Below are 16,597 nucleotides of genomic sequence, written 5' to 3'. Positions count from 1 at the left end.
CTAAGATTTCACATGTTGCATGGGAAAGTGAAAGTGAAAGTGAAGTCGCTCAGTTGCTCAGTCGTGTCCGACTCTTTGCGACCCCATGGACTGTAGCCTACCAGGCTCCTCCCTCCATGGGATTCTCCAGGCAAGAGTACTGGAGTGGGTTGCCATTGCCTTCTCCAAAGGCCCCCCCCCAAAAAGAGAAAGAATTTTAAAATGAACACCCAGTGTACTCAACACCAAGCTTTATAAAATTTTAACATTTCACATTTTTGAATTTTTTAATTGAAGATAAAAATGAAGCCCCAGTGTTCTCTTCCTTAACTTGCTCTGACACAGCATGCCCTGACATAGCATGCCCTTATGTAATCACTGTCTCAAATCTGCCATTTATTGTTCAAACACATTTCTACATACATTTATGTATCCACAAAAGCAAATGATATTGTTTTTTATTTTCAAACTTGATAGAAATGGTACCATATTTTGCAGAGCATTCTGCAACCTGCACTTGATACCTTGGGTTTTTTAAGATCTATCCACACCAAGGCACATTGCTCTTGTTTAATGGCCATAGCCATTGTGTGACCATAGCACGATTTATTTGTCCATCCTCCTGTTGATGGAATTTAGGTTATTCACATTTTTGACTATTGGAAACTGGCTGTAATGAATCTCTTTTTTTAATTTTTGTACCTGTTGCCTTGTGTTTAGGACCATAGGTAGAAACTCTGGGTCCAAGAGCATCTACATTCTTGAGTCTTATGAGGTAGTGCCAAACTGCTCACTAATATTTTTCACCTCCTTACTGGTAGTGTAGTTAACATAGTATTTGCCATCTGAAGGGTGTGAAATGTTACTGTCTTTATATTGCAGTACCCTAATTTTTAGAGGTGCAATCTCTTTTCATATGATTATTTCCATTTGAATTTACTTTTCTGTGAACTATCTATTCATATTCTTTGCCCATTTTTCTGTTAGGGTATTTTTTTTGAAGATTGTATTTAAATTATTTATCACATATTATTTTCCAAACATGAACAGGGTACATGTAAATAATACTTTTAAATTTTTCCCTTGAAGGCCTTAAAATAATTTTTGTTAGAATTATTTTATGGACACCTTTCTGTTGCCATTATGAATGCAATACATAGATATAGACATTTAGACTGATACATAAAGATAGCTATTTTCTATTTAATGGTAAGAGTGCTAAGGATTTTTTTTAAAACTGAAGTCAGTAACCTGCCTGAATTCTTATTTGTTCTATTAGTTTGTAGATTAATTTTTGTCAGCCATCATGACATCTATAAAGACAATTTTGTGTTTTCCTTTCTGATTCTTATATTTCCTTTTCTTGTTGCATTTGCCAGCACCTCCAGTACATAGCTATCAGAAACAGTATTAAAAGGCATTTGTTTCTTATTCGTGACTGAAATGGGAAAACTTATAAAGTTCCACCACTTAGTACATTGTTTTCTGCAGGTTTTTAAACTACTCTTTAACATATTCAATGAATTCCCTTCTGTTCCTAGTTTGCCAAGAGTTTTTAAAAGTTTTTAAAAGCTAAATTGTATCAAATACATGTTTTCCTCTGTATCTATAGATGTTTATATCATTTTTCTCTTTTAACAGGGAAGACCTTTAATTTGTAATGTATGTTAATGAGTAATTTTCTGACTTTGAATCATACTTGAATTCTTGGCATCATACTCATCAACCATGATTTTAAAAAAATTTGCCCTGGATTTGATCTGCTAGTATTTTATTCATATATATATATAGATAACCTCAGATATGCAGATGACACCACCCTTATGGCAGAAAGTGAAGAGGAACTAAAAAGCCTCTTGATGAAAGTGACAGTGGAGAGTGGAAAAGTTGGCTTAAAGCTCAACATTCAGAAAATGAAGATCATGGCATCTGGTCCCATCACTTCATGGGAAATAGATGGGGAAAGAGTGGAAACAGTGTCAGACTTTATTTTGGGGGGGTTCCAAAATCGCTGCAGATGGTGATTGCAGCCATGAAATTAAAAGACACTTACTCCTTGGAAGAAAAGTTATGACCAACCTAGATAGCATATTCAAAAGCAGAGACATTACTTTGCCGACTAAGATCTGTCTAGTCAAGTCTATGGTTTTTCCAGTGGTCATGTATGGATGTGAGAGTTGGACTGTGAAGAAGGCTGAGTGCCGAAGAATTGATGCTTTTGAACTGTGGTGTTGGAGAAGACTCTTGAGAGTCCCTTGGACTGCAAGGAGATCCAACCAGTCCATTCTGAAGGAGATCAGCCCTGGGATTTCTTTGGAAGGAATGATGCTAAAGCTGAAACTCCAGTACTTTGGCCACCTCATGAGAAGAGTTGACTCATTGGAAAAGACTCTGATGTTGGGAGGGATTGGGGGCAGGAGGAGAAGGGGATGACAGAGGATGCAATGGCTGGATGGCATCACTGACTCAATGGATGTGAGTCTGAGTGAACTTCGGGAGTTGGTGATGGACAGGGAGGCCTGGCGTGCTGCGATTCATGAGGTCGCAAAGAGTTGGACACGATTGAGTGACTGAACTGAACTGATAGATGAATATTTTCATCTATATTTATGTGTGGTTGAGTCATAATATCCTTTTCCTCTATAGCTCTTCTAAGTTTTGAAGCTGAGATTATATCAGCTTCATAAAATTAACTGTATAGCTTTCCTTCTTTTGTTTTTATTTTCTAAAACACTAATTTTCATATTAATTTTCATTAACGAAGGATTTTATGCTTCTTAAAGGTTTAGTAAAAGTTGCAGTTTAATGCCTGGTTTTTTTGAGGGAAGAGATCTTTTCATTTACTGTGATTATTAGTTGATCTTATTTCTAGCATCCTATTTCATGTTTTGAGTTTACTATATATTTTTTCTAAACTTCCTTTATTTTCTTAATTCTTGTGAGTTAAATTTTCACATTTTTCCATTTTTCTTTGGCAAATTATGATTCTATTCTTCCAGTGATGATTCTATATCCTACACATCTATTAAGTTCAAACTATACATTCTTTTCAACAAAATCTAAAGTTACATAGTATTTCAAGACAAAGACCTTTAGCACACCCTAACTATTCCTGAAAGATTCTCTCCCCACTTCCCTGTGTTTTATTGTTTCTTACAGTTTGATTTTACCTTTTTAAAACTCACAACCAAAGTTAGTTTTTAAATTACAATCAAAAGTTACTTAAATTTGCTTATATATTTTAAAATTTCTTTCATCTTAAAAAGGCCTCCAAATTCTTTAACAAGCCTTCCTGGGAAAATTGTGTGTGTTGTACAGGGGGGCGGGGGTTGGGGTGGGGGTGGTCTATGCACTTCCTTCAGTCTCGGTAGGTTTGTGACTGCTTTGATCACCAGAGCAAGGGTAGTGACACTTTCACTTCTGAGACTGAGTTATAAGAGGCATTGCTGCTCCCTCCTTGGCACACTCATTCAGGGGGCCTGAGCCTCCACGAGAGAAGTTTAACTGTTCAGAGCCCACCGTGCTGTGAGCACACAGCACTGAAAGTGAGCCACACAGAGAGGCCATTTGAGTGCACCCTGATCGGCTGTCCTAGACTCCAAGTCATCCCAGCCCAGGCACCAGACACCCAAGGATTCCAGAGGATTCCAGCCTCCAGCTGAGTGAGCTCCAGCTTTTGAGTCCTCCCATCTGAGGTCCCAGATATCACAGAACAGAGGCCAGCCATCCCTACTGGACTCAAGTCCCAGACATCATAGAACAGCGACCAGCCATCCCTGCTGGATCCTGTTCACATTCCTGACCCATCAAATCTGTAGGCATAATATTGTTTTAAACCACTACACTTTTGGTAAACAACAATATCTAGAACATTGCTGTTTCTTGCATCCCAGAATTTAGTGATGGTTTTATTTTTCTTCTTACTGAAATGCACTGTTTAATTTTTTTAAATGAAGTTCTACGGGCACCACAGTTCTCTGACTTTTTGTATAACTGAAAATATCTTTGCTTTGCCCTCATTTTTCTATAATGGTTGACAGTTCTTTGTTCTCAACACTTGTCTTCTGGCATCTCTCTTGTTACTCATGATCATCTAATTAATGTTCTTTTCTCTCATAGCTTAAATTTTTTTTTTTATTCCATCAATATGGCTTTAGAAAAACCATCAGCGAGGGGTAAACAGTTTATCTAGCCTTTTTTGTGCCATGCATCTGAGCCCAGGATACTTGTCTTAATTATGGTAATTGAGAAAGCGTGGCTTTTGTGGCAAGGCAGATCTGATTTTGAAACAGAGCTCTGCCACTTACCATATTGATTGTCTGCCTTTGCAGAGTTGATGTGAGAATTAAATGGTACTGTGTGCTTCCTACACATTTGTCAAAAAGAGTAGCATTATCTTGCTTTTGCTTCCTGTTCTATCACAGCTTCCTCATCTGTTATATTGAGGGCACTGCTAGTGGACCTCGTAAGTTGTGAGAATTCAATGAGAAAGTGCCTAATACTGTGTCTAGTGTATACTAGGCCCCGAATAAACATTACTTTGTTTTTCTTATTACTATTTGGCTGAAGACAGTTAGAAGAAGCCTTAGCAGTGTGGCCCTAGCAGGGGAGCCCCTAGCGGGGGAGCTCAGCTCAGTTTGCTGTACATCCTCGGCAAGCCCCGTCTCCTCTCTGGGTTTCTGCTTTTTCTCTCCAATACAGGGAAAGCAATTCATGCCACCTGGTGCTTGGCGGGGTTGTGAGTGACATTTTGAAGGTCAAGATTCTACAGTTTAGCAGGTTCTGGGTAAGAGAGCCAGGCCAGGACATCCAAACCTTGAGAAGTAGTCTGGAGGCTCTGTCCGTCAGTCACTTGGCCTGGGAGCTGCTCCCATGTGGCTTCCGCTGCCCTGCCTGAGTGGGTGAGCTTTGACTCTAGGCCAGGACAAAAGTGTGCAGAAAGGTGAAAACTTGGGAAATGGTACGTAGCCCCACCCCCTTAGCCTTCAAATCCAAGGCAGCTTTCCACACCATTTCATGCTGAAGCCCTTCCAGGAACTATGTTTGCCTTCTGGATGTTCCCAAACAGTGAAAACAGGGGCATCTGGTGAAAACCCAGAGTGAAAAGGTAAAGACACCTGCCTGCCTCGGGAGCCAGGTATCCTAGGAACTGGACTCAGAGCAGTCAACCACAAATGCATTGTTGTTGTTGTTGTTTAAATAGAGTCTCTAATTTCCTCAGCTCCATTAGGATGAAAAAGTTCATTGCCCACCACCCTACCTTTGCTGACTAATTTTGCTAGAAAGTGCTGCTTGCAGCAAAGAAAGAGAGTCTGGCTACTTTAGTTCATAGCATAGGCTCTTTCAGTGAAAAGGAATTAGGGAGAAACGAATGAAAAGGAATTAAGGAGAAGAAAGGAGTCAACTACCTTTGAAAGAGGCTCTTCTGGGAAGAGGTGATAGAGTCCCTGCGGGATCATTGTGATATTCCACACGATCATTGTGACGGTCAGCCTGCTATGCAGACACACAAACGCCCGCACCATTCACAGGGCCAGGATCGTGTGGGAGTTATAAGATATATAGAGCTGGCCCCTGCGGTTGGGGGTGGGGCCAGGGAACAGAGGGCTCTTTTTCCTAATTAGCTGTTTTTATACAGGGAACACATGACCCAAACACAACCACCAACTGTGTCTTTGACATATACAGGCAGAAAGGGGGAGCTGGGCTTTTGTCTGCCGCAAATTCTTTCAACTTGCCTGTCACCCCAAGCCACAAAACTCAACAATGAGTCGGATGAGCAGGACCATTTCAGAGACCTTGCTAAAACGGACTTGGAGACAGGTATTATTTCCATCGGTTCATGGTTGAAAAATACTGTAAAAGTGAAATTGGGTTCATATCTTTTTTCTGTCCTTTTCTAAAAGTTTTGTGACCATTCTTTGCCATTTGCCCGAGTTTCTGGTGTATCCTAGAATAGTGTATGGTTCAAAAAGAAAAAACACATTTTAAGGAATAGTATTTCTTAGTACTTATTCACTGAACTCTCATTGTTCTACTGTCCATAACATCGACTGTTAACTTAGTAAATACAAATGGATTTCAAAGACTATTACAACGTCAACTACGTTCTCTATCTAATGAAGGGTATTTGATAATATAGTCAGTTCAAGAATCAGCAAATTGAAGCATAAGATATAAAGCAAGGAGAGGATGCTTGCTTTGTGGCTGTGTATATATTTATTTGTGTGGCATCGTTCATTCTTTGACTCTAAAGCAATGAAAAAATTTTGAGTATTTTTTACCTATTGGCTTAACTGAAAGCAGTTATGCACAAATGGTTTTCCCAGAGCCAGAAGTAACATGTGCTAACACTAACTGTGTTGAACTGGAAGTCATCAAAATGCCAAATGCCGTGTCTGATGTCACTGCCCAGGTAGCGGTCACCAGAGCATTTCCATACACAGCTCAGAGAGAATTTCCGTCTGCAGCCATGGTGCAGGCAGGTTCAGAGAACTTCGCAATGCTGAGATTAAAGAATCCACAGCAAAACACTTCTCCAATTGGGTAAACACAGTCTTTCACAGACAGAGCTGTTTAGAAAAAATAGTGCATTCTTTGTTTCAACACATATTCACCACGTTGTATAGCACAACTGGAAAATACTGACAAGACCACAAAAAACTAGATGGAAAAGTGTTAGATTAAACCCAGAGCAAAGCCCAGAGCTGATTGGCTTAATTGGAGATAATGAGAAGCAAAAACCACATTTCTACTTGCAAAGTTAAACAGAGAACAAGGCAATTACCCTGAAAATTTGCCAACAGCCTTTTGCTGAAATGCCTAGAAAATTGAAGGCCAGAGTGTTTTTGAGACTTCAAATGTCTGGATAATGCCTAGAAGTCCTACGTCACTTGTTTAATGATGATCTGAACTCCGTGCATATGCCATTCTTTCTAATGAAACATAATATTCCCCCCAAGTCAGTGATTAGGTTCTTGCCCACAGAGACTACTAGAAGCACCTCTGGGCAGAGGGTTCAAGTCTCATTAACAATAGAAAACAGAAGACAAGGACTTGGGATAGGGATGTCTCCTGGAGGTGGTGCAAACCCAAGGGGTCAGTAAAGCAAAGGGGAAAATGAATGCAGAAGTCCTTCACGAGGGATCAGACCGGGGCATGTCATCGAAGAAACTTGTCTACCCACCGCTGGCCTGTCAATCAAGCCATTTGCAAATGTTTGGACTCAGGGGCTTCTTCATGTGCCCAGTCTTGGCATATCCGCACTATGAAATTTGTCAAAATAGTCCTGTAAAAGTAGCCATGACTGGGGCTTCCAGAAAAAGGGGAGCACAGCCACTGCTATTTACTCCTCTTTAAACTCAAATAGTAGTGCATGCCAACCTCTCATCTGCAGATATGAATACTTCTCCTTTAGCATGCAGTGCCATCTTTCTCCCTGAAAGTCCTAACATCATGTCCCCCAGAACAGAGGATGTTTCCGGGTGCTGTCCTTATGGTCTCAGAGACAACAAGACCATGCCTAACTCTGGAGAGATGGACTTGATCCAGGGAGCCCAGAGAAGACGTTTTTGGTTTGGAGGGGGCTGGGGTTGTCTTACCGAAGCTGGGGGCACTGTGCAAGGTCATGTCCCGGATCACCCTTGTGCCAAAACAGGACCACATCAAGAGAAACTGTTGGGCCACCTTCTTCAGGGATCCTTGTCTCTTGGCAGCCACCTAAGAGAGAGTGAACAGCTTTAAGAGTGGCTGATTTGATCTTCACTCATTATTCTTTCTTATAAAAAATGGCAAGAAGGTTTATGTGTCTCTAAGTTCAGTATCATGGAACGGTCGTTTTTGGCTTTTTATTTTTAGCAGCAAAAGTTTACTCTAAGAAATGAAATCTTAAGTCAAGACTCAATGTGTACAGCAGAAAAAAGAGATCCTGGCCTGGTTGAACCAGTGGAGGGAGCCTCAGAGTCTTGCCTCCTTTGACTCTCTTTGCTGCCTACTTCCTAAGGAGGAGCCCAAGCTTTGCCTTGGATCCCTAGGGTTCTGAGGCCGCCAAGGAAACACTCAGCTAGCTTGCTGCTGGTGACCCAAGTGCCATCAACAAGAGTGATGGACTGCCATACAGGGCCGGGACCTTCTGGTCAGCAGACCCACCTTCACAACACACCGGTCGACCATGGTGTCCAGCCACTCGATGTAGGACTCGATGGGAGACTGCTCCTCCAGGAGGTGGTCAAATTCCTGATACACTGTCAAACAAAGGAGAGCCCCCCACACCATGTAGTTGGGTTTAAACAGACACACATTCAAGGATTTAGAGAATAAACCCCAACTTACCTCTCCAAGCTCATCTTCCATGCCTAGGAACACTTTCAACCATGGCCATCCCCAGCTTACTTGCCATTCCTGCAAACCTCTGCTTGGATTGTTTAGTCCATCACAAAACAGTGGAAATGATCCTCCTGTGAAATTCTACTTACCCTCCTATGCCCCTTGTCAGCAGAGCTGATCATTCTTCCTCTATATTTTCGTAGCCCTTAATTATTTGTATTCTTACCTTCACTATGTCACAAAGAGCCCTTTGTTATAGTTAGTGATGTTTATGGGTGTGTCCCCCTGCTACATCTTTGATATCTTTATTAGCTGGTGCATTCCCTGTGACATAGCTCTTATCCAGCAAGTACTTGCTTGTGCAAACAGGCAGACACATGCTAATACTCTCTTGCACTCTCTCGGCACATTTGATCATTCAAATGTTTCTGAACCATGATGGTATCGGCCAAGTAGCTGAACCAGCCTCTTAGTGCTTGACATGTAGCAGATGCTTAACAAATATTTGTGGAGTAGAGGGAGCAATCTCTGTGCCTTCAGTTTCCACATTACTAACAGGAGGATAATCGTACCACTTCACAACCTGTCTTCAGGCACGAGTCAAACAACTGAATCTAGAAAGATTTTGTAATCACTGGAGCACTGCAGAAAGTAGAGACATTGCTGTGATGATCTCCAATCAAAAACATCTTGTTTTATTATATTTTTATGTATTTTTGTTTGTGAGGCTCAATAAATCAAGCCATAATTCAGGAACCACGCATTCCTACAGTTTTCATTTGTCTGAGCAAGTTTTGTTGTTCCATTTTCCAGGACCGACCAATTTGCTCTACTTTACTTGTGATAGCTTCTGCAAGAGGTCGGCTTGCAGGACCCAAAGTCAAACACTTCAGAACGAGAAAAGGCTTTCCAAAACCATTTAGTTGATCTGTGTCATTTTCGAGATGAGGATGTCTCATGTCTATGTCTAAGAGGCTATGTCTAAGAGGTCAAATGACCCCCTCAGAGTCAGAGGATGAGTTGGTGGCAGAACAGGAACTGGCACCACTTTCTCTTTGGTGGCACTTCCCCCTTCCTGGCACGGTCTGTGTGCCCAAGCTACTATGCTTCAATCAATGATGATATGATGATAATGATCGTGGTTGCAGTGAAAGCGTTAACTGCCAGCATTTACTGAGTGCTTGCTGCATGCCAGGTACTGCCCTAAAATGTTTTATATGGACACCCTCTAACCTGAAACAACCTCCAGCATGTATGTGAATGTCACGAGGCCAGAACCGAGAACAGTGCCTGATACTTGGTAGCTGCTCAAATGTTTGTTGGAAGGATGAATGGCCCCAAGAGGTAGGTACTGTTATTACTTCCCTCTTTGACGAGTGAGGAAACAGAGGCACTCAGAGATGAGTGACTTTCCAAAGGTTTCACCTCTGGTTAGAGGCAAGTTTCAAACACAGCGGGACTCAAGCGCTTGCCTTGCAACCTCTTCACTACACTAGCTCTACACTATGTGCCAAGAGCAAGGCACACATTGTCCCATTTAATCTCTTTGCATTATCCCCATTTTACAGATCTGGTAGCCAGAGTCCACCAGAGCCAACGTTTGACTTAAGGTCTGTCAGGCATCCCAACCCCATGTTCTCATCGCAGCACCACTTAACACTCCTTCTAATCAGCACGCTCAAATCCTTATGTGCACTTTTTAACTGAAGGTAAATGAGCATCCCCTACCAGCATCTACATCGTGGACATCATGGTAACCCTCTCAAGCAAGAATCTGAAGACTTGTCAATTGGTTGTAAGGAAGAATGTAGTACACAGTTGCCCCTGGTCTTTCTCAGACTGGCCCTTGGTCCAGCTCACTGTGTCCAGGGACTGATTTCCCAGCTGTCTAGAAGGAGCAAGGGTGACACCCATGTGCCAGGCCATCTGCCTTCAGGCTTCCTCAACCTCCCTCATGCTGTCACTACATCACTTAGCATGTTCCCTTTGGTAAAACTCATCCATTTGGAAGGCTTTGCAGGTAGCACTAATGGTAAAGACTGCCTGCCAATGCAGGAGACATAAAAGACATGGATTCAACCCCTGGTTGGGAAGATCCTCTGGAGGAAGGCATGGCAACCCACTCCAGTATTCTTGCCTGGAGAATCCCATGGAGAGAGGAGCCTAGTGGGCTACAGTCCATGGGGTTGCAAAGAGTCAGACACAGCTGAAGTGATTTAGCATGCACGCAAGCAACCATTTGGAAATTACTTGTTTGATTTCTGATTTGCCATTAGCTCTAAACTCCATGTGGGAAGGGCAGGGTCTATCTTATTCACTGCTCTCTGCTTAGCATCTAGCCCAGTGTTCGACCCAGGACAGGCATTCAGTAAGTACCAGGTGGCTTGACCTAAACTTCATTACGACTCCCTTCCTCTGCTGCTGCTGCTGCCGCTAAGTCACTTCAGTCGTGTCCGACTCTGTGCGACCCCATAGACGGCAGCCCACCAGGCTCCCCCGTCCCTGGGATTCTCCAGGCAAGAACACTGGAGTGGGTTGCCATTTCCTTCTCCAATGCATGAAAGTGAAAAGTGAAAGTGAAGTCGCTCAGTCGTGTCTGACTCCTAGCGACCCCATGGACTGCAACCCACCAGGCTCCTCCATCCATGGGATTTGCCAGGCAAGAGTACTGGAGTGGGTTGTCATTGCCTTCTCTGCCCTTCCTCTAGAAGAATACAAAGATTCAAAGGGCAACATTCTGCCCCTAGCTTAAGAAAACAAGAAGTGTGTACGCGCGCTAAGTCACTTCAGTCATGTCTGACTCTGTGCGACCCTACGGACTGTAGCCCACCAGGCTCCTTTGTCCATGGGATTCTCCAGGCAAGAATCCTGGATTGGGTTGCTGTACCCTCCTCCAGGGAAGAAAACAAGAAGAGAAAGGCCCAACAGGTTCTTTCCAGGAGAGGCAGCATGACCTGCATGCTGCTCCAGCAGAGGCTCAGAGCCTGGCCCCAAAACAAGCAGTGGTGATTGTATGTTTCCTTATGAGTCTGTGTCACAGTTTCTTCCCCCACGAAAGCTGGAGAGAGGAGAAGAGAGCTGAGTCCAGTGCTGCTAGGAATGGTGAGCAGAACCAGGAAGATGGATCACTCTGGGCTTTTACCCCTCTGTTTGGTCCTCCACAAACTTTGCTGGCCCCTTCCTCCACACCTGGCCCTGTGTGAGGCCCTGGGGGCACGACCATCTGGGTACAGCTAGCACTGTTAGGGTGCTCACAGTCATGCTCTCCATTGCCTTCTAGAAGGAAAAGCAGGACAGGGAGCACAACTGTAAAAACCTGGAATGGTCCTGGAACATCTGAAGCTTGCCCACATCTCATTATCTTTGTCTGCTCTGGCATGCACTAGTGCATGATAGGGACACGGAGACTAGACCTGGGTTCCAGGGTCAGCTCTGCTACCTTGAGCAAGGTTCACTGGCTCAGGGAGGCTCAGTTTGCTCATCTGTAATATGGGGGTGAGAAGTGAATCTTCCCTCATGACACAGGATCTGGCATAAACTGGGCAGTGTATCAGCTGAATTATGCTTTTAGTGACAATCTCTAACATTCTCAACAGGGCAAAGCAGGCTGGAGGCTGTTGCAGAGGAAGAAATATGAGCCTGAGAGGAGCTCTGAGGTCACCAGGAAAGAAACTCGAGGGACATGGCGCAATGTTTCAGCTGCTCCATTTGCTGTTGAAAAGAGGTCCCTAATAGGAGCACCTTTGAGAACTCTGTTTATAAACATGACCTACTTAGGTTGGAGGCAGAAAGTCTTCCTGCAAGACAACAGTGTTGAGGGGGTATAGTAGAAACTGAAGGGGCTGAGGGCTCTCAGGAGAGCTGGCCCCTCTTCTCAGGGGAACCTCACTCTGCAGCTTCCCAAATGATGTTACTATGAGGTTCTTGGGTCTTCCTCCTCTCAGAAGGTGCAGCAGCTGCCATATCCCCTTCCTCCTGGATGACATCAGCACCAAGCTGCCTGAGAGCTAATGCAGACTCACCCTCTGTCCTCATGCTCGCTTCCCCCAGCCCCCTAAGCCCCGAAGCATGAGAAGGGCCAGCTGAACTAAGGAAGGAAGAAGTCAACAGACTCTGGTCTAGGGGATTCCCCAGGCAGAGACTGTGATGGGCTGTTGAGGAAAAGCACAGATACGTTAAGGATGGTGGTGTTCTGTAGTCCTCCCATGTCCTCTGCTGCCAAGAACAGCAATATCAGGATAATATCAGGAGCAACAGTCTCCCAGTCTTTGTCCACAGGGGCCACAGGTTCACAGAAGTAAGTCACCATCCACTTCCTTCTCAGATATCTGCTGTGATTGACAGGTTCACCTGCCAATATGTGGGCTGACTCCCGTGACTCTCCATGGAAAAGCAGGCAGCATATCCAGTTGCCTCCAGGCTGACATATGCCAAGAGAGGTGGCAAGCTTTGTTCCTCATTTGTTGATGCCACCCAGGGAATGCCTGATGTGTCCTGACGTATGCCAAGAGAGGTGGCAAGCTTTGTTCCTCATTTGTTAATGCCATCCAGGGAATGCCTGATGTGTCCTGCCCGATATCCCAGAACCCATTTTCCCCAGCAATGTGGACCCACGTCCTTCTAAATCAACCAGCTCCTCCACCTGAGCCAACCACTTTAACAGGAACAACAGGAGGGATGAGATCCCAGGGAGAAGGACAGGGTGGGAGTGTGCCACTTTGTTTACCAACATACTCTTTCTTTTTAAACAAATAAAAAGACACACGCCCTGGTGGAGCATCTTACACTGGATGATGAGCTTCCGGTGCTCATCACGAGTGTCCTCCATGGTGTAAAGGGTTTGCTTGGTAATGCTGTTGAGGTCCACGTTCCTCCAGTCTTCCAGCATTTGGAACGTGATGTCTGCACTGTGGATCACTGTTCGAGATGCCTGGAAATGCAATCCAATAAACTCATTAGCTCATGGGTTGTTAAGTTCAAAGCCTTCCCTTTATTTCCTTTCAGTTCTTTTTAATGAATCTGCTCATGGGGCCTCGCTAAGTGCTTTGAAATTCAAGAAAACTCAGAAGATGAGTCTGTAACTTGGAAGATCTGTATACTGTTTTCTGTGGCTCTCTCCTCACGTCTCTGTTTATAAGAAACTACCCCCCGGTGGCCTAGGCCAGAACAAACCTGCTATTCCCCCCACCTCCTCCCCCCCCTCCCTCCCTGGCTTTGGTCTTGACCTGGTGGAACAGTGGGATGAGGCCCAGAGATCTGTCAGCCTCCTGATGGGACCTTGTTGGGTGAGAGCCCTGTGTTTAACAACCCATGTCTCTAGCACCTGAGAATTGACAGGCTCAGATTTTGGAAAGGTCCCACTACCCTTGGGACTATGATAGATTTCAACCTCAGAAATGTTACCAGGTGTATTTTTCATCTAAATACATTCTGAAGCAATTTATGGTCTACGTTTTTGTTTTTCGGGTTTTATGTGACTATAATGACTAAAACAAAGATGAATAATTGAGGTAGAAGAAAAGGAAAACTCTACCTTACAGCTCAGTGGTTTGTTAATGTGAGTGTGAATGTGAGTGTGTCTGTGTGTTTAATCTGTGGCTTCCCCAGCAATCCTCATAGCAGAATTTAAATTTGAGAGCTAGAACAATACTCGGAACAATAGTTGGAACTAGCAAGTTGGAACAATACTGATAAAAGCAAAGAAAAACATTTCCAGAATCATTTCCTTTCCTTGCATGTTTTCAAAAATTGTCTGTAATGAAACAAGGTTTCAAAGACAGTGGACCTTTTAACTCTCCTAATGCTTGTGAATTTCCAATCAGATGTAAATACTGACAGCCCCTTTTACACGTAGACTGTCTGAGCACAGGTAAAATCTTCCTCATATCAGTGTAGAATGCCTTGAAGGACACAGGCAGCCAGAATATATGAATACATGAAAGGTGAGTTGGGTTGATTTCTAATGATAATGAGAACAACTGAATATGGAAATTTCAGATTCTGGATTCAAACATACTGAGTTCAAATCCTGACCTTGCTGCTGACCAGCTGATTGATCAGAGGCAGGCAAGATTAATTTCCGTTTCCTGACCTCTAAAATAGAGAGATAATAGTATGCATTTCTTTAGGAGCGCCACTGTTGGATATTCCTTGGGGTAATGTTTGCAAGGTGCACGCTTCAGGGAGTAAGAGCCCACTAAATGGGCCTTCTGTCATGCAGGTCGGTTCTCTTTGTTGGGAGGGCACTGACAGCTCAGGGGCCTTTGCACTGACTGCTCCTGCTGCTGGAATGTTCTTCTCTCACCCTGCCCTGGCCTCCCGGCCATCATGTGTGCTCCAAGTGAAGTGCAGCACCCATGCAGAGGACTTCTCTAGCCACACCATTTGAAAAGGATCTAAAATGCCCGGTTATCCTCTATTTCCACTCACTTTCTTTCATAACACTTATCACTTTTCATTCTTTTGGTGGGTTATTTTTTTTTTTTCCTGCTGAGGCCAAGTGTCTGGGATATAAGCATAAATGTCTGGTACACACAGTAGGCACTCAAAGGATTTTGTGGGATGAATGGCTGAGATATGAATGCCAAGTTGACCACTTAGTGTATCCAGAAGGGCCTGAATATTTGGCTCTTGGTTTTAAGTATCTGGGGGGCGGGGGTGGGGGTGGGCATTTGGTCAGATGTTGTTTCATCTGACTTGCTTTGTGTGTGTTTAGGAAAGCTCGCCGGGATATTAGCTGAGATGTTACATGATGTCTCATCCCCCTCACTAATCCTGATCCTTTGGCTGGTCCAGGAATGTGTCTGGTGGCTATCCAGTGAAGATGGGAAAGGTAATAATTGCTGATTAACTTACATACTGTCTGTCTGGAAAGTGGAGAGAGTGTGTCTGTGTGTGCACATGAGCATGTAGGCTATTGTAGGCATGCAAGTGGATGCTTTTACTACCTGGTACATTAAAGGGTCAAGCCTTTCCACACTTCCTAAGTGTCTAGTTCTATGTCCTAAAACCATATCTATTTCCCTGATATGACCCTAAGACTGTCTCTTCCAAGCTGGGGAAAAGAACCAGAAGACAGTCACCCTCAGAAATATGACAATGTTTCTTTTTTTCCTTTTTAAAAGAATACCTCAAATCAATTAATTCTATACACACATTAAAATATTTTATATTTAATAAATATGTAAGCTACAAAGACAAAAATGACAATTCCCAAGACCCAATACCCATGATGAATATGACTTTCCATGAGCTAGAATTTACCATCCTTAATGGCTGGAAATGTTTGCTTCTATCAAATTGCTGATTTTGTTATTATAAAATTATTATTGTTTTTGTTTAACATGATACACATCTATGCAATATAAATTTAGCAGAAAACATTTAACAAGAAACTTTTGATCTTTATGGGTAGATGTTACATGTTTAGTGATATAATGGAACCCTCAGGCTTATGTCGAGTCCATCCTAAAACCTTTTGACGGAGAGAGGTAGGATTTAAAAACTAACCCTGGCAGTGTATATTTTGTTAATATTCATCTTATTTTCTGAATCCCACCCATCTGTGAGGCTCTACCCTACCCCAGAACAGTGCCCCGGGGTAGGCTCTGTGACAGCATGAGTGTGGAGGGTCTCCCTCTGGTCTCCAAATCACCCTTTGTGCCATTTTATTCCAGGGGCAGGGCTGGAACAGTGAGGGGTGTGTGTGTGTGTGTGTGTGTGTGTGTGTGTGTGTGTGTGTGTGTGTGTGTGTGCTGGAGGGTACTTTTATACTTTCTGGTTCCTGGCCTGGCGCCTTCCTTCAGGCCACTCCAACTAGAGACCCCTATCACCACCTCGACCTTGAGTAACCAGCACCAATCTGAAGCCACCAGTGTAAGGGAGAGGTTACAGACCCGAACACATAAACAAGGCAGACAGGTGATACTCATGAGCGAGGTGGGCCAAGCGTAAGAGAAAGCGGGGTTGATGATGAAGACGCTCAGCCCATCCGGCTGCTTGCTACACTGGGGGAATTAGTTCTGGGGTGGCAGCTCTTAAAAGTTTTCTACAGAAAATGTGGGTGTTTAGTTGTCATCTCCTAGTTTCCACTGTTAGTGACTAAATGAAAAAATATTTTTGAACCTATGCCAGTCGAACAAAAATAACGCCATACATCTGAGGGCCAGATTTGACCTGTAGCCACCAGTTTGTCCCCTCTGCTTTAAGGTCATTCATATTTTAATGAATGTTAGTGGGCTGCCTTAACAGACTTAGATTTGCTTCCTTGAGGTGCAAAATGAACAGAAATGCA

At 43.6% G+C, this 16,597-nt stretch overlaps 1 protein-coding gene across 2 annotated transcripts in view; it reads right to left on the bottom strand.

Annotated features, from left to right (window-relative positions):
* RFX4 (regulatory factor X4) overlaps nucleotides 1-16,597 on the bottom strand; it is a 152,271-nt gene that overhangs the window by 33,965 nt on the left and 101,709 nt on the right. For both annotated transcript variants that reach the window (XM_068970858.1, XM_068970859.1), the window contains 3 exons: nucleotides 13,090-13,234; nucleotides 8,128-8,222; nucleotides 7,581-7,698 (listed from right to left, as the gene is read on the bottom strand). In XM_068970858.1, the coding sequence (XP_068826959.1) occupies nucleotides 7,581-7,698; nucleotides 8,128-8,222; nucleotides 13,090-13,234 (358 nt within the window). The remainder of the gene's footprint in view (nucleotides 1-7,580; nucleotides 7,699-8,127; nucleotides 8,223-13,089; nucleotides 13,235-16,597) is intronic.

The sequence above is a fragment of the Capricornis sumatraensis genome, chromosome 4, assembly GCF_032405125.1.
Source record: "Capricornis sumatraensis isolate serow.1 chromosome 4, serow.2, whole genome shotgun sequence".
In the NCBI taxonomy this organism is placed as follows: Eukaryota; Metazoa; Chordata; class Mammalia; order Artiodactyla; family Bovidae; genus Capricornis; species Capricornis sumatraensis.
This window is presented reverse-complemented; position numbering and strand designations above follow the sequence as displayed.